Here is a 25,876-nt window from a genome sequence, read left to right on the forward strand (position 1 = left end):
GGAGATGTAGTCGTTGTGTGTGTGTGTGTGTTTGTATTTGGTGTGGGAAAAAAGAAAAACCCAACGCCCGCATCAAGTGGTGTGCACATACACAGTGAACACACCCAGTAGACTACTAGAGTGCAAAAACAAAGTGTGTCACTGAGATGGGCGTGGCCCAAGAGCCCAGCTAAAGGATGGGCAGCCAGAACAGTACGTAATGGATGATGAGATTAGGTTAAGTGGGCTGGAAGGAATGATGTGCTGCATCAGCCGCCAAAGGCTGCTTAGGAAAGGTACGTTACCAGGCAGTGGAGGCTGCTGAGGGGAGGACGGCTCATAAAAATGTCTGGAACAGAGCGAATGGAATGGCCTCAAAAACATGGAAGCCATGTGTTTGTTACACCATTCCAGTAATTTTGCTCCAGACATTACCACGAGCCCATTCTCCCCAATTAATCTAAACTGCACTTTAAATTTACAGTATCTATTACAGTGAAAGAATGCCATTCTATTGTTTGAGGAGTGCACAATTTTGAACATGAAAAGTTATTCAAACAAATTAGGCACATTTGGGCAGTCTTGATACAACAGCTTGAACAGAAATGCAATGGTTCATTTGATCAGTCTAAAACTTTACACATACACTGCAAAATATAAATTGCACCTGGGCTGGAATAATACATTATGGTCTTTATCTTGCATTTCAAAGATGGTACAAAAAAATTATTAAAGAACGGTTGTTTTTTTCTTTGTATCATCTTTTACCAGATCTATTGTGTAATATTCTCCTACATTCCTTTCACATTTCCACAAACGTCAGTGTTTCCTTTCAAATGGTAACAAGAATATGCATATACTTGCTTCAGGGCATGAGCTGGTTTTTTAATTGTGGTCCTTCTGTAGCTCAGTTGGTAGAGCATGGCGCTTGTAACGCCAGGGTAGTGGTTCAATTCCCGGGACCACCCATACGTAGAATGTATGCACACATGACTGTAAGTCGCTTGGGATAAAAGCGTCTGCTAAATGGCATATATTATTATATTATTATTAGTTAGATTTGGGCATGTCATTTTAGGCGAAAATTGAAAAAAAGGAGCAGATCCTTAAAGAGGTTTTTAGGTGCCACCAACTTCCTGTGTTACCAGGATATGGGCACAAGTGTTCTATTTAAGAGATCTACCATCGCTGTTTTGATATGTGGACTGTGACAAATTTGTGCATATTGAATGTTACATGAATTGTGTAAATGTATCTATGGTATTTGTTGTACTATAATACATTTTGTCTTCGGTTGTATTCGATCCCTATTGTCTCGCTCTACCTAATAAACAGATATTGGATGCAAGGTGGTCTATTCTCCTCCTTTAGGATGTTATTGTCTGAGTCTTTGGGGTGCAAAAACCCTTATTCCCCCTTCTGGTAAGTTCAGGTAATTACACCCTGAGGTAAACTCATGATATTTCTTCACACATTTTATACTGTAAGCTTCACCATGGGCTTGAGTTTCTTGCAAACAATATATAACTCAAACATCAACAAAGCAGATCATTTTACCAGCTTTGTTTTATCAAAATCAAGTGGTGAAGAACCCAAAGTATGGCTGCGTCCTGATTCTTCACCCTTTAAAAAATATTTGCACTTGCACACTTCCGGTCATGGATTTAACATGTTGAAATTCTCTCTAGCCAACGACTAAACCAAACCCATTGCTTTTAAATCCATCGATGTGTGCAAATGCAGACTTCGGGAGAAGGGTGGAGAATCGGGATGCAGCCCAAAGCAATTGCCACCTGCTCCTTCTCCAAAGTGTTTCCAGCCACGTGAACAAACAGGCATTTAATCATCAATTGTTTGGCATCATACCGAGTGTGGCACAGAGATCCAACATACTCAAAACAATGTTCAAGTAAGGGGAAAAAAAGATTACACAATGAACTGTATAAATGTCTACAGACTGCTCAGACAGGACCTCTTCAGTGTCTAATACTACAATATACAAATGCAAGGCCAAAAACAAATCCTGTTGGTGTACTGCTTAGTTAAGAACATACATTTAATTTAAATGTACTATATGACCATTCGAATACGAGCTACATGACTCGTCACTAACTGACAGGCAGGCTATGGCCCAGTATCATTTCAGCCCCTAGCCACTTCTCGTAGCCTCTAGCCCTTTAGTGTTCTCAGATCCTAAAGAACGGATATGGTGAAAGCTCTGCTTTTAGCCTGTTTGGGAGGTTATATTCACATATAACTTTGCCTACACCTTGGTTCTATGGAATCTATCAACGCCAAAAGGTTCACGTTTTGAAGAAGTAGCTGGGACCGAAATGGAAGCAGGCCTATAACCTATTATAAAAAATAAAAAAATATCCTCCTTCAAAGGTGATTGGGAGTACAAAGCTCAATGCATGACCACTTTATGGAGCCTGAACCTGAAGACCACGCTCCCCTTAGGCGCTTCTCTCTAGATACATAAACAACCCAACATTTAAAAAAACAAAAAAATAATTTAAACTTTCACAAGGACAAAGCAATTGGTTCGTTTTAAACTAGACATCATTATGAGACGTAAAACAGAATGGGATGAAACATACATAAGAGCATTCTTCTGGGTCAACACCACAAGCATTACTGCAATGCTCGCAAATACCCCCATCTCTCTGGCCTCGCTTTAGCTGTCCTGCCTGCTCGTTATCCTCTCCCAGTTACTCGCAGACAGTCTTTGTTCTTTAGACCAGTCGGATACAATTTGCAGTTCTCCATCCATATTGTCCATGACTGGAGCATAGGCCTTTAAAAATTCACACACACACAAAAATAGATGAACTCTCCATTTTCCAATCGTGTAGTTCCCTCATTTAAGGAAGTGACATTCAGGTCAAGCAAAATTGGACAGTCATACTTCCATTGCGACCGGAATGTTGTGCCATGGTGGGTCTTTGTGAGACTCGGGAGTAGACTTGACTACTTCACTACGGAACCCTTTTTCAAATGAACTCTGACGAAGCAGTGTTCAGCACGCAGCGACAAAAAGCATCATTTGTGCATCGTGAACAGGACATGTACAGTGTAGAACTTGACACGTACAAAATCAACAACGGCACTGACGTTTACCCTGTGTGCTGCATCATCGGATTAACACCTACTGAAACCACTGGTACTGTAGGTGTGCTTGAGATGATGCACTGCATCTCTGTCTGTGTCCAACTTAAAACTATAGAACAATTCTATGGATATTGTTCCTGGAGACCAGAACCAGCACCTGGGTGTGAGTACTGGTTTTTTAATTGATCGGTCTTAAAACGCTGAAATACTATGGCTGCGTTTAGACAGGCAGCTCAATTCTGATCTTATTTTTACCAATCAAATCAACTCTGAAAAAGATCTGATGGGAAAGGTCAAAAGGCCAATTAGTGTGTGTGTGTGTGGGGGGGGGGGGATCAGAATTGGGCTGCCTGTCTAACCACAGCCTATTTGGCAGGAGATTTGTACAGCAAAGAGCAAAGATTAAGGTCATTGAGTGAGCCATTGTGTCCAGGCGCAGTGCAGGGTTTAAGTTCAATTGACTTGTACTGAGTTCAGTGGTGGTGACCACAAAGAGCTGTGGCCAAGCCAGCCTTGCTCTCAGCAGTTCTTGCTGGGCTTGCGCCTCATGACAGGGCAATGACGTTCTTGCATGAGTCATGTGAACTGGACTTTAGTGCTCTCTCCAAAGGGACAGTGGAAGTGCTACTCCAGAGCAGTCTCTGGCCTAGGATAAAGTACGCATGTCATTGTCATCAACCTTCATATATAACCAGAACTTCTGACATTAAAAAAAAAACATGCTTTGTCCAGTTCTTGTCCTTTGTGCAGCTTACTGAACACCTAAAAATTCATGTAAAACAATTAAAAAGCAGCTAAATGTGCTAACAAGACATTGCACTATGGCCCTCAGCAAGTATGGATTGTGCGTAAATCCCAATTTTGGCAAAACACTGTTCTCTTTCTGTGTGGGAAATGCGGTGTTGAGCTGTATGTTACTGTGCAACATCCCTATAACATTCACACAACCCAGGTGGTCTCGTCAATGAATCCACTCAAAAAAGACTAGGCTTTCAGCTCATAGTCCTGGCTCATGCCTGACCCAGATTCGATGGTAAAGACAATGAAAATCTGGATGCAGTGCAGCACTCCAGGCCAGCAGAGAGCGCTGTAGGTCCAGACACCACAACCCAGTCAGTTCACCAAAAGGACATCCTCGTATGTTGTCGTTCTGAGGGAAGAAACAAGCACTTAACACGATAGCGCATACACATGTAGAAAAACGTAAACGTCTCTCAACCGTGATAGAAAGGATAATAGTGAATGCATCTGTTATTGTCTGGTCATTGAAGTGGCATCTACTGCTGATCATTCTACAGGGGAACATCCATCCCCATCAAGGCTAGTTGGAGCCATCACCATCAACTTACACCCGTCTGACTCCTTCAGATCGGCAAACACTGAAGAGGTTAAGAGCTGGGTGGTGGATTCTGAACCTGGCCTTGACTTTTACCTTCAGTCTTGACCTGTGCCCCCTGACCCACCTGTCACAGCAGCAGAAGAAGGAGCAGGGCGAGGTCTCGAGGCCCCGGTACATGCCCGAGCTGGGCGTGTCAGTGCACTCTGCGATGAAGGCGTGCAGGTCCGTAATGTGGTAGGGCTCCTGGGTTTGGTGCTAGAGGGACAGGAGTGGAGACATGCGTGCAGTTTGAAGGAAGTTGCTAACTAGAGTTAGCGCAATTGCCAAATAGCATTAGAGCAATGACTGGAAGTCCAGGGTAAATGCAAGCATGCTAATAGATACCATTGTCTTCCAGTCATATTGAGAAACTACCTCTAACTTCCTTCATAGATAAAGGGCTATATAATGACTCTTGGCTGTACCTTGATCTCTGAAAATGCACATCGCTGAAGAACAGTTTCAAATTAAATCTCACTGTGGATGATGAGTTTTACTGTATTATTTACACAGATCTGTGCTCTTTTGCCTGACGAAAATGTCGCCCTTTGTTGTTACCTTGATGGTCTCGTAGGCACCGGTGATGAGGGCGATGAAGAGCGACAGTACCATGTAGATGAAGAGGGAGATGAAGGTGTACAGGTAGACCTGGCTGAACACCCACACCAGTGTGCTGCTCTCCTGCATCTCAGAGAAAGTCACAAACATGTCGTCGCCGTTGATCAGCGAGAACAGGCACTCCGACACCATGGAGAGAGAGCGGAACTGACGGAGGGCGAGAGAGAGGGAAACAGTTCAATTACATTTCATGTACAGTGGGGCAAAAAAGTATTTAGTCAGCCACCAATTGTGCAAGTTCTCCCACTTAAAAAGATGAGAGAGGCATGTCATTTTCATCATAGGTACACTTCCAACTATGACAGACAAAATGAGAAAATCTTCACAAGGTTTTCACACACTGTTGCTGGTATTTTGGCCCATTCCTCCATGCAGATCTCCTCTAGAGCAGTGATGTTTTGTAGCTGTTGCTGGGCAACACGGACTTTCAACTCCCTCCAAAGATTTTCTATGGGGTTGAGATCTGGAGACTGGCTAGGCCACTCCAGGACCATGAAATGCTTCTTACGAAGCCACTCCTTCGTTGCCCGGGCGGTGTGTTTGGGATCATTGTCATGCTGAAAGATCCAGCCACGTTTCATCTTCAATGCCCTTGCTGATGGAAGGAGATTTTCACTCAAAATCTCACGATACAGCCACCACTAACAGTGAGCCACCACTAACATTGAGTGGCTGCTGCCAACACACTGACTCAACTCCAGCCACTTTAATAATGGGAATTGATGTAAAATATATCACTAGCCACTTTAAACAATGCTACTTAATATAATGTTTACATAGCCTACATCATTTATCTCATATGTATACGTATATACTGTACTCGATACCATCTACTGCATCTTGCCTATGCCGCTCTGTACCATCACTCATTCATATATCTTTATGTACATATTCTTTATCCCTTTACACTTGTGTGTGTATAAGGTAGTAGTTTTGGAATTGTTAGCTAGATTACTCGTTGGTTATTATTGCATTGTCGGAACTAGAAGCGTAAGCATTTCGCTACACTCGCATTAACATCTGCTAACCATGTGTATGTGACAAATAAAATTTGATTTGATTTGATACATGGCCCCATTCATTCTTTCCTTTACACGGATCAGTCGTCCTGGTCCCTTTGCAGAAAAACAGCCCCAAAGCATGATGTTTCCTCCCCCATGCTTCACAGTAGGTATAGTGTTCTTTGGATGCAACTCAGCATTCTTTGTCCTCCAAACACAACGAGTTGAGTTTTTACCAAAAAGTCACATTTTGGTTTAATCTGACCATATGACATTCTCCCAATCTTCTTCTGAATCATCCAAATGCTCTCTAGCAAACTTCAGACGGGCCTGGACATGTACTGGCTTAAGCAGGGGGACACGTCTGGCACTGCAGGATTTGAGTCCCTGGCGGCGTAGTGTGTTACTGATGGTAGGCGTTTGTTACTTTGGTCCCAGCTCTCTGCAGGTCATTCACTAGGTCCCCCCCTGTGGTTCTGCGATTTTTGCTCACCGTTCTTGTCATCATTTTGACCCCACGGGGTGAGATCTTGCCTGGAGCCCCAGATCGAGGGAGATTATCAGTGGTCTTGTATGTCTTCCATTTCCTAATAATTGCTCCCACAGTTGATTTCTTCAAACCAAGCTGCTTACCTATTGCAGATTCAGTCTTCCAAGCCTGGTGCAGGTCTACAATTTTGGTTCTGGTGTCCTTTGACAGCTCTTTGGTCTTGGCCATCGTGGAGTTTGGAGTGTGACTGTTTGAGGTTGTGGACAGGTGTCTTTTATACTGATAACAAGTTCAAACAGGTGCCATTAATACAGGTGGAGGACAGAGGAGCCTCTTAAAGAAGAAGTTACAGGTCTGTGAGAGCCAGAAATCTTGCTTGTTAGTAGGTGACTAAATACTTGTTTTCCACCATAATTTGCAAATAAATTCATTAAAAATCCTACAATGTGATTTTCTGGATTTTCTTTCTAATTTTGTCTGTCATAGTTGAAGTGTAGCTATGATGAAAATGACAGGCCTCTCTGATCTTTTTAAGATCAATTGGTCGCTGACTAAATACTATTTTTTACCAACTTTATTTCATAGCAATATAGCTTAATAAATTAAATACAATAGGGAGAGAGACTTACATTACACAAACAACCATTTGACTTAACATGACCATCTCACTATACTGGTTCAACATTTTTCAGGATTCAGTACACAATTATTTTATTTACAAAATAAATCCCATGGCCATCTTACTGGCAAGGGCCAGTAAATATTGAATTATAATAATAGACAAATCACATGTTAATAACACAGTACCTCATTATTGTGCAAAATCCCAAAATGCACCATTGTGCATCATCACTGAACCATGTGGGGTGTCCCCCTCCAGATTCACTTTCCTTTTCAATCTATTTGCCGACCCGCTCTGTTATTGGCCTTCTCCAGTTAGCATGTCTGCCTGTGCTTCAAAATGGTGGCCGTCTGTACCTTGACGTGATAGGGCCCCAGCACGATCCAGCCACAGAAGCAGTAGCCCAGGTAGATGACAGCCACACAGCTGCAGAACCGGATCACATTGGGGAACGCAGCTCGCAAGGTCACGATCAGGATCTGAGAGGGAGAGAGCCAGGAGAGTGGGTGAAACACTGTCATCGTTAGTGTGTGTGTGTGTCTGTGTGTGTAGGCAACTTACATTGTACTTCTGGAAGAAGCTGAGGTAGCGAATGACTCCGACCCACACCAACAAGGTGGAGGTCCCCAACAGGATGCCACACTCATCATACGATGACAAATTCTGTATGGAGAGATATTCAACTCATAAATGCCTCATTAGCATAGCACAACAACCTTTATCATAACCCAAACTGAGATACAATTTTGAGTGGTGATTTCAAATAATTCTTTAGCATTTTCCTCTGGGAAAAATAAAAGGTATTCTATTCTGCTCTGAGCAGTAGAGGAAAAAGTCCCCTAGAGGGGGACTGACCTTGGATTCGATGCCAATCTTGATGATGCTGCCGATGACGGTGAGGACGTCACTGATGATGAGCAGGATGTACCAGCCGTTGATGAATTCCATCCTTTCGTCCCAGCTTACTTTCCGTCCCAGGTTGGTCTTGAAGAACTCGACAAACTCCTGTTACACAGAGACAGAGAGAGAGACAGACAGAGAGAGAGAGAGACAGAGAGAGAGAGAGACGAGTTGGGTGGCCCTACTGGGAAGACGAGTTATCACACCTTCTCAGATTTTGTGTTGCAGAACATTACTCGAAGAATGGAATCACTTCACAGAATGCCAATCACCTCCCCATCAAAAAAATATATTTTCTCTCCTTCTCCCACCCCACTCCCCAACCCTATAACAAGCAAACAAATGTATCTACAGTTTGTTCTCAGATAATATATGCCATTTAGCAAACGCTTTTATCCAAAGTGACTTACAGTCATGCATGCATACATTTTACGTTATGAGTGGTCCCAGGGATAGAACCCACTATCCTGGCGTTGCAAGAGCCATGGTCTACCAACTGAGTTATAGAGAACCACCAGATTGGATGTTTCTCCTTTTCACCACATTCTCTCTTCCTGCCCTCCACCTCCCAGTGACTTACGGCCTGTAGTATGATGCCGCGGAGTATGGAGCGGCCACACAGCACCAGGGACAGTATACAAACGATCACCACCACCACGTCAAACGTTACCCGCGTGTAGTTCTCCGCTGAGAGGGAGGGAAGGAAAGAGAGGAGTTAGTGGTTTCATCAAGTAGAAGCAGAGGGGCGAATACTTACTTCCACTTAAGTAAATCTTTCATGTTGACATCAATAAATGTCTTATGAGGTCAAGTGAAGATGGCGAAAGGGGAGATTGCTTAGTGTCTACATAGTGTTTGTTTGTGGTTAGAAGTTGGACCGGTTCATTTCTGTCTGGTCATTCTGTGTGTAGTTTTGTATTGACCCATGCATATATATATATATATATATACATAAATAATCTATATATATATACACATAAATAATCTATATATATACACATAAATAATCTATATATATATAAATAATATATATATAAATAATATATATATATAAATAAATAATATATATATATAATAAATAATATATATACATATAAATAATAGATATACATATAAATAATAGATACATATAAATAATAGATCCACATAAATAATATATCCACATAAATAATATATATATACACATATAAATAATAGATATATACACACACATGTAAATAATATATATATACATTCTTTTTTAGCCAACTCTCTTATCAGGTCTCTCTAAAAGAAAATGGTTTACTACCTCGAGATTCTCCTGGGTCGTAATAATTAGTGCACACCGTCTAAAAATAGTTAGCAACGGAAGTAGTTCAGGTAGTCCCTACGTTTCAGTCCGTTTGGTGCTTAATTAATATTACCCTGGTGAAATAAATGTCTAATAAAAACAAAACGTCTATCTCACCGTGGCCTGACACACTGGGGTCTTTACACTCCTTTATAAAAGCCTGGTTTTCCAGACTGATCCTCACTTTACCACTGTGAGCCTTGTTGTCCAGGACTATCTGGAGAATCAGATGGAAAGAGCAACAGATCAGACATTCCTACAGGTAACTAGCACTTGCTGTAAACGTTGCCAATAAAATTAAACATAAAAAAAAAATGGTGGACTCTTCAAGGGATAATAAACTCAGCAAAAATAGAAACGTCCCTTTTCAGGACACTGTCTTTCAAGGATCATTTGTAAAAATCAAAATAACTTCACAGATCTTCATTGTAAAGGGTTTAAACACTGTTTCCCATGCTTGCTCAATGACCCATAAACAATTAATGAACATGCACCTGTGGAACGGTCGTTAACACACTAACAGCTTACAGATGGTAGGCAATTAAGGTCACAGTTATGAAAACTTTGGACACTAAAGAGGCCTTTCTACGGTCTCTGAAAAACACCAAAAGAAAGATGCCCAGGGTCCCTGATTATCTGCGTGAACGTGCCTTAGGCATGCTGCAAGGAGGCATGAGGACTGCAGATGTGGCCAGGGCAATAAATTGCAATGTCGGTACTTTGAGACGCCTAAGACAGCGCTACAGTGAGACAGGATGGACAGCGGATCATCCTCGCAGTGGCAGACCACGTGTAACAACACCTGCACAGGATCGGTACATCTGAACATCACACCAGCGGGACAGGTACAGGATGGCAACAACAACTGCCTGAGTTACACCAGGAACGCACAATTCCTCCATCAGTGCTCAGACTGTCCGCAATAGGCTGAGAGAGGATGGACTGAGGGCTTGTAGGCCTGTTGTAAGGCAGGTCCTCACCAGACATCACCGGCAACAACGTCGCCTATGGGCACAAACCCACCGTCGCTGGACCAGACAGGACTGGCAAAAAGTGCTCATCACTGACGAGTCACGGTTTTGTCTCACCAGGGGTGATGGTCGGATTCACGTTTATCGATGAAGGAATGAGCGTTAGACCGAGGGCTGTACTCTGGAGCGGGATCGATTTGGAGGTGGAGGGTCCGTCATGGCCCGGGGCGGTGTGTCACAGCATCATCGGACTGAGCTTGTCGTCATTGCAGGCAATCTCAACGCTGTGCGTTACAGGGAAGACATCCTTCTCCCTCATGTGGTACCCTTCCTGCAGGCTCATCCTGACATGCCCCCCCCCCTCTGTGGAACTTGTTAAGTTTATGTCTCAGTTGTTGAATCCTATGTTCATACAAATATTTACACATGTTAAGTTTGCTGAAAATAAACGCAGTTGACAGTGAAAGGACATTCCTTTTAATTTTTTTTTATAGTTTATAACAAAACGGGTCATAGCTTACCTATAATATACAGGCAATGAAAAGGTTTCCACAGCAACTACTACACACTAAACAGGTTACAATGAGCCACAGACTGGGTAGGACCATTTGCAGGAAGTGGTGGGGGAGGGAAGGAGGGTGGGACTCACTGTTATGAAGAAGGTGTAACAGTCAGGAATCTCGTTGTTGATGATGGTCTGAATGTTGATGGCCTTTAGGTGGAACTGTATCGTCACGTTTATGAGTCTAGACAACAAAGAGTGAAAAGAAAAAAACAAGAGGGACATCGGGGTTGTGTCAAAGTGAAAGCAAAGAAAAGTTTTCAAACATTTTGCAACACAAAACAAAAATGTATGTTTCTTATTGGACAAGTCCAGGTAGACCCTCCCTTTTTTTTGTTAGTTTTCCGTCTAATGAACATAACTCAGGGCAATAGGTAGTGTGTAAACAGTTTGAATGTGTGTGAGAGCGATAAAAATTAACAGTTAGATGGGACATCCATCTTTGTAGTATCTATCTTAGTGGTATACCGACAGAAAACATGAGCCCGAAGTCATTTGAAAAGATGTGAAAAATGAAGCCTTACTTGTGGAACTTGAGGGTAAAGTTCTTGTAGTGACTGCCGAAAGGCGCTCGAGGGACTGACTGAGGGTTAACCCCCACACAATCTAGTAACAGGACAGAGAGAGAAGTTAGTCATTTCAGGGGCTGTTAATGTTTTTCCTTACAGAAATAGAATTACACTGAAATAGAATTACCATTACACTGAAATAAATAGTAATTATATATATCTAGTAATTATATATCTATGGTTATTCTGTTCTGGTGATCATGTCAAGAGTCAAAAGGCAGGCCATTTCAATACCAGTTGATTTCTGTTGTTCAATGTGTTTTCCCTTTAGTCAGTAGTATTGCCCCAAGTGTCAGCTCATATTAGGAAGTGGGGCTTCCTACTACTTTCACATGGAGAACAAGAGCACCTCCTCCCAGCTGCCCACTGCACTGAGGCTAGGGAACACGGTCACCACCGACAAATCCATGATTATCGAAAACTTCAAAAAGCATTTCTCAACGGCTGGCCATGCCTTCCGCCTGGCCACTCCTACCTCGGCCAACAGCTCCGGCCTCCCTGCAGCTCCTCGCCCAAGCCTCTCCAGGTTCTCCTTTACCCAAATCCAGATAACAGATGTTCTGAAAGAGCTGCAAAACCTGGACCCGTATAAATCAGCTGGGCTTGACAATCTGGACCCTCTATTTCTGAAACTATCCGCCGCCATTGTCGCATCCCCTATTTACCAGCCTGTTCAACCTCTCTTTCATATCGTCTGAGATCCCCAAGGATTGGAAAGCTGCTGCAGTCATCCCCCTCTTCAAAGGGGGAGACACCCTGGACCCAAACTGTTACAGACCTATATCCATTCTGCCCTGCCTATCTAAGGTCTTCGAAAGCCAAGTCAACAAACAGGTCACTGACCATCTCGAATCCCACCGTACCTTCTCCGCTATGCAATCTGGTTTCCGAGCCGGTCACGGGTGCACCTCAGCCACACTCAAGGTACTAAACGACATCATAACCGCCATCGATAAAAGACAGTACTGTGCAGCCGTCTTCATCGACCTTGCCAAGGCTTTCGACTCTGTCAATCACCAGATTCTTATCGGCAGACTCAGTAGCCTCGGTTTTTCGGATGACTGTCTCTCTCTCTCTCTGTCTGTCTCTCTCTCTGTCTCTTGCCTGGTTCACCAATTACTTTGCAGACAGAGTTCAGTGTGTCAAATCGGAGGGCATGCTGTCCGGTCCTCTGGCAGTCTCTATGGGGGTGCCACAGGGTTCAATTCTCGGGCCGACTCTTTTCTCTGTATATATCAATGATGTTGGTCTTGCTGCGGGCGATTCCCTGATCCACCTCTACGCAGACGACACCATTCAATATACTTTCGGCCCGTCATTGGACACTCTGCTATCTAACCTCCAAACGAGCTTCAATGCCATACAACACTCCTTCCGTGGCCTCCAACTGCTCTTAAACGCTAGTAAAACCAAATGCATGCTTTTCAACCGATCGCTGCCTGCACCCGCATGCCCGACTAGCATCACCACACTGGATGGTTCCGACCTTGAATATGTGGACACCTATAAGGACCTAGGTGTCTGGCTAGACTGCAAACTCTCCTTCCAGACCCATATCAAACATCTCCAATCGAAAATCAAATCAAGAGTCGGCTTTCTATTCCGAAACAAAACAAAGCCTCCTTCACTCACGCTGCCAAGCTTACCCTAGTAAAACTGACTATCCTACCGATCCTCGACTTCGGCGATGTCATCTACAAAATCGCTTACCATAACTCTACTCAGCAAACTGGATGCAGTTTATCACAGTGCCATCCGTTTTGTCACTAAAGCACCTTATACTTCCCACCACTGCGACTTGTATGCTCTAGTCGGCTGGCCCTCACTACATATTCGTCGCCAGACCCACTGGCTCCAGGTCATCTACAAGGCCATGCTAGGTAAAGCTCCGCCATATCTCAGTTCACTGGTCACGATGGCAACACCCACCCGTAGCACGCGCTCCAGCAGGTGTATCTCACTGATCATCCCTAAAGCCAACACCTCATTCGGCCGCCTTTCGTTCCAGTACTCTGCTGCCTGTGACTGGAACGAACTGCAAAAATCGCTGAAGTTGGAGACTTTTATCTCCCTCACCAACTTCAAACATCAGCTATCTGAGCAGCTAACCGATCGCTGCAGCTGTACATAATCTATTGGTAAATAGCCCACCCATTTTCACCTACCTCATCCCCACAGTTTTTATTTATTTACTTTTCTGCTCTTTTGCACACCAATATCTCTACCTGTACATGATCATCTGATCATTTATCACTCCAGTGTTATTCTGCAATATTGTAATTATTCGCCTACCTCCTCATGCCTTTTGCACACATTGTATATTGACTCCCCTTTTTTTCTACTGTGTTATTGACTTGTTAATTGTTTACTCCATGTGTAACTCTGTGTTGTCTGTTCACACTGCTATGCTTTATCTTGGCCAGGTCGCAGTTGCAAATGAGAACTTGTTCTCAACTAGCCTACCTGGTTAAATAAGGGTGAAATAAAAATAAATAAAATAAAAATGATTGGGGAACAATACAGTATTTACACACATTTAGTCAATAAAAAAATATATACAGTTACGATTAACTGTTCCTGAAAAGATGACGTGGTACACGAAAAAAGCAGCTTAGCATCTCTTTGGCTCGGAAATGAAATAACTTAACTTATAAAGCAATAAAAGCAATGGTCAATCATCAAACGTGGCCCTGGAAAGCCACAAGTCGTGCAGACTTTTGTTCAAATCCGGCACAAAGCTCATCCTTTTTCAACCGGTCAAATAATCATCAAAAGCATGATAAGCCGAATCAGGTGTTTTAATGCTGGAACAGAAATACATTTAGTGCAACCCACTCCAGTGCAACCCACTCCAGTGCAACCCACTCCATAGGGTGCCATTTGGGAAGCACAAACACTGGGTAGCTCTCGTACCAGGGTTGGTGACCACTGGCATAATGCAAGAAAGTAGATCGATGTACCTGTGATAACATGAGGGTCAATGTTGAAGGTATCATTGGCGGGATCGATGCTGCCCTTCTTGTAGTACTGCTGGCAGAGAGAGAGGGCACTCCCGTTCACCCCGACCCCATAGACGTACGCATAGCGTCCCACCGTCGTCTCGGGTAGCATCAAATACTGTGGAGGAGGAAGGGTACGAGGATGGAGAATAAGGCCCTGCTCTAATATTTTAAAAAATATATTAATTCCTCCTTCCTCCCTAATTTGAGGTAATCAGTGTTCTGTATGAGGATTCGTGGACGATTAGTGAACGTTTCCACACTACCTCTTCCACCAATCAAACTCGCTCAGATCTGTGATTACTTCAAAATGATGCAGGGAAGGAAAGGATACATTCTAAATATTCAAACAGGGCCTAAGAGTTGGAGGCTTTTAGTCGAAAGTAGAGGATGAAAATATGAAGCGGACGAGATGTGGTCCTTCTTTGCGCTGCATGGACATGTTTCCATATCAGTCTGTATGCCGGGTCGTGTACATTCGGCACCAAAAGGAGAGATTTGCTGAAACCCTCATTAACATTTTCGTTTTAAAAACATTTTCTATTGCATGCCCTAACAAACATGACCCAGGTGTCGTTAGTGACTGTTACCTGGTCTACGGCGTAGAAGATGTGTTCGTAGACGTCGCTCTGTGTGTACACGGCCAACGTGTCGTCGGAGCCCTCGTCATAGTCCTTCAAGAAGATGTGCTTAAAGGACATGGTGTTCTCCTCCTTGAACGTCACCACCATCTGGTTGCTGAGGCCAAACAACACCAGCTGATGGAGGGAGGGAAGTAGGGATTCAGGTGTTTTATTGAAGGAAAGCGACTGTTCGCAACTATAACATAACCCTTTTTGCTTGTAGGGAAATTATAGAAGTTATTGTTGTAAAGATTGTCGGTCCCTATTTAAAAACGTCAGATGCACAGACATCCTATCCACCAATAGGAACGGTGCACATGAAACAAGGTGTCAGTTGTTATGGACTTCAGGATTGTTGGTCCTGCCATAAAACCCGAGCTTTGCCATGAGGGAGTTTAAAATGTACTGTTCATACACTCAGTGCATATGAAACTAAATGGGTGTAGTTACCTGCACCGTGACAATGATAATCTTGAGCAGCTGCAGGCCCAGTTTGAAGGGCTTGCGGCCCTTGGCGTGGAACTTGTCACAGGGGCTCATGAAGAAGTACTTGAGCTTCCTGCGCAGGGCCTCCTCTTCCTGCTCTGCCCCCAGCCAGCCCCCCGCCGTTGCTTTGGGCAACCGGGGGTTGCCATGGCTGTGTCTGTGGTGAACATGCTTGTCGCTGCTGTCACTGGAGCCGTAGCCGTGAGGAGACACAGAGGAAACCAACCTCTCCTTCTCTGGAGAGACAGATGGAGAGCGAGGGAAGAAAAAAACATGTTAGCAGCGATAGAAGGATAGTGAGAGTGACTAATATGGCCTATCAAAGAAACAGCAATGTAATCTGCAATAGCGCACCGCTAACGACACTCCATATTAGTGCCATTTGCTCTGTGAGCACCGACGCGGTTTACCCAGTGTATGTGGCTTTGAACCGTTGACACTGTTTCTTACCGATGAATAGGCTACGTGTCATAATGTTACCCTTCAGTGAGTGACAGCTCTTGTACTAGTTTGGGCAGCTTTCATTCAGTACATTTCCTAATCTCCCTCGCCTCATGTAGTCATCCTTCACCACGTCTCTATCTAGTAAAACCCTGGGAGGTGACACAGGCCAGCTTATTAAAACAACACCCAGATCAGAGGCCCTGCGCTGAGCCGGGCGAGACAGACAGCCTCCCTGGAGGAAGAGAAGCGGGTGATTGGTGTGCTATAGCTGACGGCTCCACCCCTCAAGGCAGACAGAAACACACCACTGGAGATGGAAGACACAGAAAGACTCCAGGGATGGTCGGGCTACTGCTACGCTACTACACCCGTCTGACTTGGTAGTCATTTGTCAAAGGAGCAGAGCTTCGAGATGCGATGCTACACATTTCGATTGGCGTCGTCGATAACGTAAATCATAAAAGGTGTAGTAAACCGCTGGTGAAAGCTTAATTCAACCTCAGAGTTGACCAAAAAAACATGTGATAATAACAGACTTTGAAGGGAAATGTGGACCACATAGTTAGTGGGTAAAAGAGCTAGTTCAGCAGTATTAGAGAAAAATGAAGTTGAACTTGGAAATGAACTGCTGTCAACTCTTGGGTCACCTCACATCTGGTAAACAGGATGTGAGTTTACCAGAACTCAGACCCAGACCTGAAGACACAAAATCTGGTCTGACGGATGTAGAAGAGATTATCACTGATGTGTGTGTGTGTGTGTGTGTGTGTGTGTGTGTGTGTGTGTGTGTGTGTGTGTGTGTGTGTGTGTGTGTGTGTGTGTGTGTGTGTGTGGCAAGGGTGATATCTCAATGTTTACCTAATAGTAAGTCATCCAAGTCATCAAGTCAACAGATTACCGACCATTTCGAATCTCACCATACCTTCTCTGCTATGCAATCTGGTTTCAGAGCTGGTCATGGGTGCACCTCAGCCACGCTCAAGGTCCTAAACGATATCTTAACCGCCATCGCTAAGAAACATACTGTGCAGCCGTATTCATTGATCTGGTCAAGGCTTTCGACTCTGTCAACCACCACATCCTCATCGGCAGACTCGACAGCCTTGGTTTCTCAAATGATTGCCTCGCCTGGTTCACCAACTACTTCTCTGATAGAGTTCAGTGTGTCAAATCGGAGGGTCTGCTGTCCGGACCACTGGCAGTCTCTATGGGGGTGCCACAGGGTTCAATTCTTGGACCGACTCTCTTCTCTGTATACATCAATGAGGTCGCTCTTGCTGCTGGTGAGTCCCTGATCCACCTCTACGCAGACGACACCATTCTATATACTTCCGGCCCTTCTTTGGACACTGTGTTAACAACCCTCCAGGCAAGCTTCAATGCCGTACAACTCTCCTTCCGTGGCCTCCAATTGCTCTTAAATACAAGTAAAACTAAATGCATGCTCTTCAACCGATCGCTACCTGCACCTACCCGCCTGTCCAACATCACTACTCTGGACGGCTCTGACTTAGAATACGTGGACAACTACAAATACTTAGGTGTCTGGTTAGACTGTAAACTCTCCTTCCAGACCCATATCAAACATCTCCAATCCAAAGTTAAATCTAGAATTGGCTTCCTATTTCGCAACAAAGCATCCTTCACTCATGCTGCCAAACATACCCTTGTAAAACTGACCATCCTACCAATCCTCGACTTTGGCGATGTCATTTACAAAATAGCCTCCAATACCCTACTAAACAAATTGGATGCAGTCTATCACAGGGCAATCTGTTTTGTCACCAAAGCCCCATATACTACCCACCATTGCGACCTGTACGTTCTCGTTGGCTGGCCCTCGCTTCATACTCGTCGCCAAACCCACTGGCTCCATGTCATCTACAAGACCCTGCTAGGTAAAGTCCCCCCTTATCTCAGCTAGCTGGTCACCATAGCATCTCCCACCTGTAGCACACGCTCCAGCAGGTATATCTCTCTGGTCACCCCCAAAACCAATTCCTCCTTTGGCCGCCTCTCCTTCTAGTTCTCTGCTGCCAATGACTGGAACGAACTACAAAAATCTCTGAAACTGGAAACACTTATCTCCCTCACTAGCTTTAAGCACCAACTGTCAGAGCATCTTACAGATTACTGCACCTGTACATAGCCCACCTATAATTTAGCCCAAACAACTACCTCTTTCCCAACTGTATTTTATTTATTTATTTATTTATTTTGCTCCTTTGCACCCCATTATTTTTATTTCTACTTTGCACATTCTTCCATTGCAAAACTACCATTCCAGTGTTTTACTTGATATATTGTAATTACTTTGCCACCATGGCCTTTTTTGCCTTTACCTCCCTTCTCACCTAATTTGCTCACATTGTATATAGACTTGTTTATACTGTATTATTGACTGTATGTTTGTTTTACTCCATGTGTAACTCTGTGTCGTTGTATCTGTCGAACTGCTTTGCTTTATCTTGGCCAGGTCGCAATTGTAAATGAGAACTTGTTCTCAACTTGCCTACCTGGTTAAATAAAGGTGAAAAAAAATCCACAATAATCACCTGCATATCTAACGATGTTTAGCTCGGCCAAGTGAATGAGAGAAGCATATCTAGCGGGGGTGACCTGCCTACATTATATCAACAACTTGCACACACAGAACCTTGCAAGGTCACAAAAACTCAGACATGACAGCAGTTGCGTGACTCTCCCTGTCAAAAACAATTCAGACCTGCGCTGAAAGAATTTGACTTTGTAACATTTCGTGCCAGCAATAGGAGCCCAAGCCAAGAAATTGACAGATCTTGATGGGGCATTCGTCAAAACAAAATTGCAGATGATGAGGGCTTGTTGCTGAGCCGCACTAAGAGATAGAGTCAATCAAACTGAATAAATCCGCTGAAAAATCCTGCTGTTCCAGTTCAGGGCAGTCAATGGTGTGTTAGAGAAGGCTTAATAGACAATCCTGCACCTTGTCCGTCAGTCATAGTCGGCACTGTGACCATCAGTCTGCCAGCATCTCTATCGCTACAACGGATCAACAGCTATCAGTCTGCACTGGGCAACCTCATTGGAACCAGTAAACAAGCAAAGCTGCTCCTCGTCTCTGTCAAATCTTAACTCTCTTGGACTCTATTTCCTGTTTCTATTTCCTCCTGTGGCAAGAGGATATGGTTATGAGGTGGACTTTTTGTTATTGTTATTTTTAACTTTAATCTGTTTCTTAGTCTCAAAATGCACATCAGCCAATTAAAATAGTTGATTTACTTGCATGTTATAGAACGCTACATTGTAGCTGGTCCAGTCAGATAACTTGGCACATGTTAGCGCTATGCTAGCCTCACCAGCTGACAGTTATTATTTCCGGAAAAAATTCTGCATCAGCCTATAAAAGATCTTGGACTTTATATCCAAAGGTGGGTTAACTGCTTTGTTCAGGGACAGAACAACAGTGTTTTACCTTGTCAGCTTGGGGATTCGATCTAGCAACCTTTCGGTTACTGGCCCAACACTCTAACCACTAGGCTACCTGCTGCCGTGTGCCATCCACGCAGCCTCCCATTGGATTAGTCGACTCAGACTGGCTTGAATCAGACGTGTCTCTTGTGCCATAATTTGATTTGAAATATTTGCCACTGCTCGACCCAAAAAAATCATGGTCGACCAAACAAATCACCCAGTCGACTAAATGGGGTCAGCCCTAATATTAATGCATAGAAAACGTTGTACATGTAAGTGTAGCCTACATAAGAAATTAAGTTATGTTTTTGACCTAACAGTAACATTAAACTACAGTGTATTTGAGAAGTATTCAGACCCCTTGACTTTTTCCACTGTGTTACATCACAGCCTTATTCTCAATCTACACACAATACCCCATAATGACAAAGCAAAAGCAGGTTTATATAATTTTTTGCAAAATATAAAATAAAAACATTTCAATGTATTTACACAAGTATTCAGACCCTTTACTCAGTACTTTGTTGAAGCACCTTTGGCAGTGATTACAGTCTGCGAGAGGGACTCCAAGAACTCCTCATTAAATATATTTATAATCTTAATTTCTAAGGTTTTAGCTGAACCTTTCGCAACATAAAATCTTAAAATAAATACCTGTAATTCACAAGGAATTGTCAAGGGAAAAATGTATATCACAACTAGGATTTGAACATCACAAACTGCAAAAATGACCAGAAACCTGGCTCGCAACACTGTGAGCTATTTGTCCAATTTAACTTTTGTAGCAGATGGTGCTGTGTGACTTCTGTTAAAGGACACTCATGTAAAAAGTGTTTGGTCACGTCAGAGAGGAAGAGGCGAAGTGGGATGGTTTACTCCGCGCAAAATCTGTACACATAAGCAGATCGTGGTCCTTCTGTAGCTCAGTTGGTAGAGCATGGCGCTTGTAACGCCAGGGTAGTGGGTTCGATCCCCGGGACCACCCATACGTAGAATGTATGCACACATGACTGTAAGTCGCTTTGGATAAAAGCGTCTGCTAAATGGCATATATATATATATATATATATATATCATTAATATTTAAGCAAGTTGACGAGTTTTTGTATGGGGGGGAATAAGAATGTTGAATTTAGTCAAGCCATTTTATTATTGCTATTTAGATACATGAGGCTTATTTGATCTAATAGAAGCTTCATAATGCTTACAGGTTTACTGATAAAAGTGTGATGCACATGACATCCTGGCAACTTTGAGAAAACAACACCGATATAAAGTGTTTTTAAGGTTGCACATTTTGGGGAATATTCAAGGGTGGAAACTTTATGGTAATTAATGGGAATATATGCAAATTAATTGTAATAACATTTAAATATAGATGTTTTTTTTGCATTGTATATATTTACCATATCATATCACAAGTAGACGTAATTGCAATTGATTAAATCCTTCCAATAGAAAAATTGAACTTTAATTAACTGAGTTGACTCTTCACATGGGATGATTTCACTGAACAACAAAAGAAAGGGAATATTGAATGATCCCCGATGATCCATTGCATCTCCCAAAAACATTTTCAACATATCTGTAAAATGATAACCTAAGCTTTAGTTTCTAGACCGTCTTCCTTTCAGGCTTCTATGTCTTCTCCCTGGACCTCCTCAAATGTCCACCTCTTGAACATCAGACTGAGGCCTCATCTTCACTGTCACTTTCAAACCTTGTTGAGGATGGCTCGTTGTCAGGCTCAAAAAGTCTGGCTGATGAGACATGTTGGCACGACTTGCATATTGCATCTACACCACAAAGCCCTAGCTTGGAAGTGTACTTCTTTCTCCAGACTGCCAAGAACCTTGCCCTCATCCAGGCCAAGGTGGCGAGACACGGTAGTGATGACACCATAGACCTTGTTGATCTCTGCACCAGACAGTCCAACTTGTACGCTGCGGCATGTATTGGCTTCAGGCAGATGTCTTCACACTTTTTGATGTATTTCAGAACTGCAGTTTCCACTGCTTGGAGCAACAGTGAAGTGGGCAGGGCAGTATGGATTTCTTCTCTTACATCTGCAAGCAGAGTCTGAACATCAGACAGGATAGCATTGTCTCCCTCAATCCGTGCAATGGCTACTGCTATAGGTTTCAGGCTGCTTACCACTCTCTCCCAAAATACATCATCCAGGAGGATCCTCTTGATGGGGCTGTCCATATCGGCAGACTGTGATATGGACATTTCTTGGAGACCTTCCCCTCCAGGACTGTCAAACATGATGACAACACCACCCCAATGGGTGTTGCTGGGCAGCTTCAATGTGGTGCTCTTATTCTTCCCACTTTGCTTGGTGAGATAGATTGCTGTTATAACTTGATAACCCTTCACATACCTAACCATTTCCTTGGCTCTCATGTAGAGTGTATCCATTGTTTTCAGTGCCAAAATGTCCTTGAGGAGCAGATTCAATGCATGAGCAGCACAGCCAATGGGTGTGATGTGAGGATAGGACTCCTCCACTTTAAACCAAGCAGCCTTCATGTTTGCAGCATTGTCTGTCACCAGTGCTACCTTCTGTGGTCCAAGGTCATTGATGACTGCCTTCAGCTTATCTGCAATGTAGAGACCGGTGTGTCTTTTTGTCCCTTGTGTCTGTGCTCTTGTAGAACACTGGTTGAGGGGTGGAGATTATGTAGTTAATTATTCCTTGCCCATGATCATTCTACCACCCATCAGAGATGATTGCAATACAGTCTGCTGTCTCTAGGATTTGCTTGACCTTCACTGGAGCTCTGTTCAACTCTGCATCCAAAAAATGAGTAGGTAAAGAATGTGTGGTTCGAGGGGTGTATGCTGGGCGAAGAACATTCAGAAATCTATTCCAATACACATTGCCTGTGAGCGTCAGAGGTGAACCAGTTGCATACACAGCTCGAACAAGACATTCTATCAGCATTTCTCTGACAACGTTCCTTCATTGAGTCAAAAAAACATCTGATTCCAGGAGGACCATGAGCTGTTGCTATCGATAAGGTGTCTGATTCATCATTTTCACCTCGAATAGAAGTAAAGGGACTTTTGTCAGAGGTTGCTTGTTGTGAGCACTGAGGGAACTTTATGCACTTGGCCAGATGATTCTGCATCTTTGTTGCATTCTTCACATATGATTTGGCACAGTATTTGCAAATGTACACAGCTTTCCTTCTACATTAGCTGCAGTGAAATGTCTCCACACATTAAATAGTGCCTGTGGTATTTTCCTGTAAAGATTAGAAAAAAATGAGTAATAAAAAAACAACAAATACAATTCCATGTACAGATATAATAATAATATACAGATAAATAGATTAAATAACTCATTTGTAAGATAAATGTTGTAAACTGAAACATGTATGGAAACAGGTGAATTAACACTCCTCGGTTAGCAGGCTCAAGCAAGTTAAAACCCACATGGTAGCAAAAACTAACTAGCAGAAATTGTTAACAAGTTAGGTGATTTAAAACACACTTTGCTGTAGGCTGCCATTTACTAGTTAACAAAAAATAATGTATGTCATATAAAATGTATTCACCCCAACTAGTATTGTATTCAAAACATACCAGAAAAGATGTCGTCCTAGGCTACTAGGGATTGTGAATCCCAGGTTTTCACTTTAATCATAAAAAAAGAAGATCTTTACAGGCAACCTTACATCATACACACACGTCTTACATATGGCGTAGTGTGGGCTCAATAGCATCTCATCAGTGTGCAAGATCTGAGAATCAGTTGTACATGTGATGAAAGAGTGCACTGTACATGTGATGGAAGAATGCACAGTGCATGCAGAGGGTTGAAATTCCATTGAATTTGGGAAAGTTGAATCAAAATATGCCACAAGACCTAGAATTGCCTTATGTGTAACCCACAAGAAAAAGGTCCACTGTTATAAGCTAACTCTTTTGATAAGCAAAATATCCCAAATTCCAGGGCTTAACTTTCCATGGAAAAATTCCAACCCTTTGCAACCCACAAATGAAGTACTGTAAATGAGTCGAAAGTATACTACGACATGAGAAGAAAAAATGTATTGACTGCTTACAAGACAATTTGTAAACCCCTGACCCACACACAGTGAAGTGCAGAAGTGAAAGCCTATGTCCACAGTCATATGGGCACCATAGACTATGACACATGTGAGAGGAAGTTAAGTAACTGGGTAGTGGGAGGTTATCACAGAGTATGGTAGATGGAGAACCTGGGTCAGTCTGGTTTAAAATGCAGCAGACATGCTATGGTGGTAGGAGGGAGCAAGAGTAGTCAGTCTTTGGAGTCCTGGAGGGGGATCATGAAACAGTTTCTTTCAGCTTCCAACGCTCTAGAATTTTAACGGAATCCCTGGGACGTCCAACTAATAATTTAAAATGCTTGTGGTGGGGGCTAGTGTTTAGGGTAGAGATGTCCCAGGGATCCCAGATAGCACTAACCCTGGAATTTAGGAATAATTGCTTGAATCAAGACTCATGAGCATTGAAGTACAGCATTGACTGTAATGGCGGGATAGAATAGAACAATTTCAAGGCAACAATTTTCCTTGCTGAAAGTGGCCATCAGGTATAATTTCCTACCTCAAACTTGACAAGTGTAAACTATTATTAGCTAATTCTGTCAGCAGCAGGTCAACATAAAGCAAACTCTTTGCCTATTTCATCCAGAATGTCTGTAGGGGAGAGTGGGGTATGTTGAGCCAAAGGGTAAGTTGGCCACCCCTTGTTTCTAGGAAACCATGCACAAAATGTATGATTTGACCAAATATTTAGGAAGAAGTCATGATTTCATTGAGTCTTTGGAGGAAGAAACCACATGGAAAGTGGTAAGCAAGTTAGGTCCAACAAACTGTTTATCACCAACTCAAATGAATGTATTGTGCTCGAGGTTTCATGATGTTGCATATAAACCAAAGCAGATCATTTAAAGATTGTTCTATATATCACTTGGGGTCTCTATAAGCGTCAACATGAGGCCCTAAACCTGTCATGAAAGTTAATCCTTGTAGTTCTGTTTGCCTTGGGGTAAGTTGAGCCAGTGGCAAGTTAAGCAAATTGAAGTGTTTTCTTCCTAGGTGTAATGCAATACATTATTGCTGGGATATGAGGTAACACCAGGGCCTGGCTTATATTAAAAGTGTTTAAAATATACTGTGTTTGTTAGGTGATAATACTGTGGTAAAAGATGAGTAAAATGATTAAAAGACAAAGCGATTGTGATTGTGTTTGAGAAATATGGACATGGTTTTAAAGAGGTAATGATAATATGTAGGCGGCTCAACTTACCCTGTGAATATGGATAGCATAACGCTACTAGATTCTATTGGAAATACGGCATCATTCAGGATTCAGGAATTAAAGCTGTATGACTTGCCCAGAAACAGCGATCACATGATTAAAAACAAAACATATTGTGGATAACTGACTAAATATGGTGGATGGTTTTGTACACATTTAAGCAATAACGCTTCTTCCAGTCAGTGTTTGGAAACATTGTAACAAAACATTGTTGATGCTGCTGCGTCAACCTCATACAATGTTACCGTGTTGCACAATGTTACTGCGTTATACAATGTTACTTATGCATTTATTCACGATTAATCACCATTCATTTTGTACCTAGAATGAGATGTATGTTTTATGGAGATGATTGGCATGACAGCCCTCTGTAGAGCTACGTTACACAAGTAGAATATACTCAGGGCCCTCCTTTCAGTGAAAGACATGCAACAATATAAACAAACCATTTAAAAACACACAAAGTTACAAAGTAACATGTCAGAAAATTATTGAAAATAACTTGTAAACAACTCAACATACCTGAACCAGCGCCGTCGTGGTTGCAATTCCCGCTTGCTGTAGCCATGTAAACGTTTTGAAACTATAAATAAATATGCGACATAAAAAATCTGAACTGTTTCAGAATAAGCGAAGGCAAATAAAAGCTGTTGTAAAACGCGAGTATATTGTTGGCGTGGAATTAACTGTCCGAGAAGATAGCCATGAGGACGACGTTTTTCTGTGTGTTCTGCATTTTACTGTAGAGGTTCAGCATCGGGACAAGACATAACTCGCTTCTTCAAGCGACATCACGTGACTCATGTGTCACGTGACTGCACAAGGTGGCGCTTGTTCTCATCTCTTTCAATTCAAACGGCTGTATTGCCATGGGGAACGTGTTCACAGTGCAAAGGCAAGCGAAATAAACCATTTTTTAAATGAACAGTTATACATTACACTCACCAAAGTTCAAACAGAATAATGTTATGTCTGTATACAGTGTCGTAACCATGTGCAAATAGTTCCAAGGTCAAAAGGGAAC

The 25,876-nt window shown here is 42.8% G+C and overlaps 1 protein-coding gene across 1 annotated transcript; it reads right to left on the bottom strand.

The window, feature by feature from the left end:
• Positions 1-2,017: 2,017 nt before the first annotated feature.
• Positions 2,018-25,629, bottom strand: LOC124015758 (mucolipin-1-like). Its single transcript, XM_046331211.1, has 14 exons — positions 25,375-25,629; positions 15,604-15,875; positions 15,121-15,288; positions 14,492-14,648; positions 11,487-11,568; positions 11,050-11,146; positions 9,547-9,646; positions 8,680-8,786; positions 8,055-8,204; positions 7,761-7,862; positions 7,556-7,678; positions 5,027-5,233; positions 4,554-4,684; positions 2,018-4,240 (listed from the first exon to the last, which is right to left on the bottom strand). Exons 1-14 carry the CDS (start codon positions 25,418-25,420, stop codon positions 4,204-4,206), a joined length of 1,779 nt encoding a protein of 592 aa, XP_046187167.1. The 5' UTR covers positions 25,421-25,629; the 3' UTR covers positions 2,018-4,203.
• Positions 25,630-25,876: the final 247 nt, after the last annotated feature.

This window comes from Oncorhynchus gorbuscha, linkage group LG26 (assembly GCF_021184085.1).
Source record: "Oncorhynchus gorbuscha isolate QuinsamMale2020 ecotype Even-year linkage group LG26, OgorEven_v1.0, whole genome shotgun sequence".
NCBI lineage: Eukaryota > Metazoa > Chordata > Actinopteri > Salmoniformes > Salmonidae > Oncorhynchus > Oncorhynchus gorbuscha.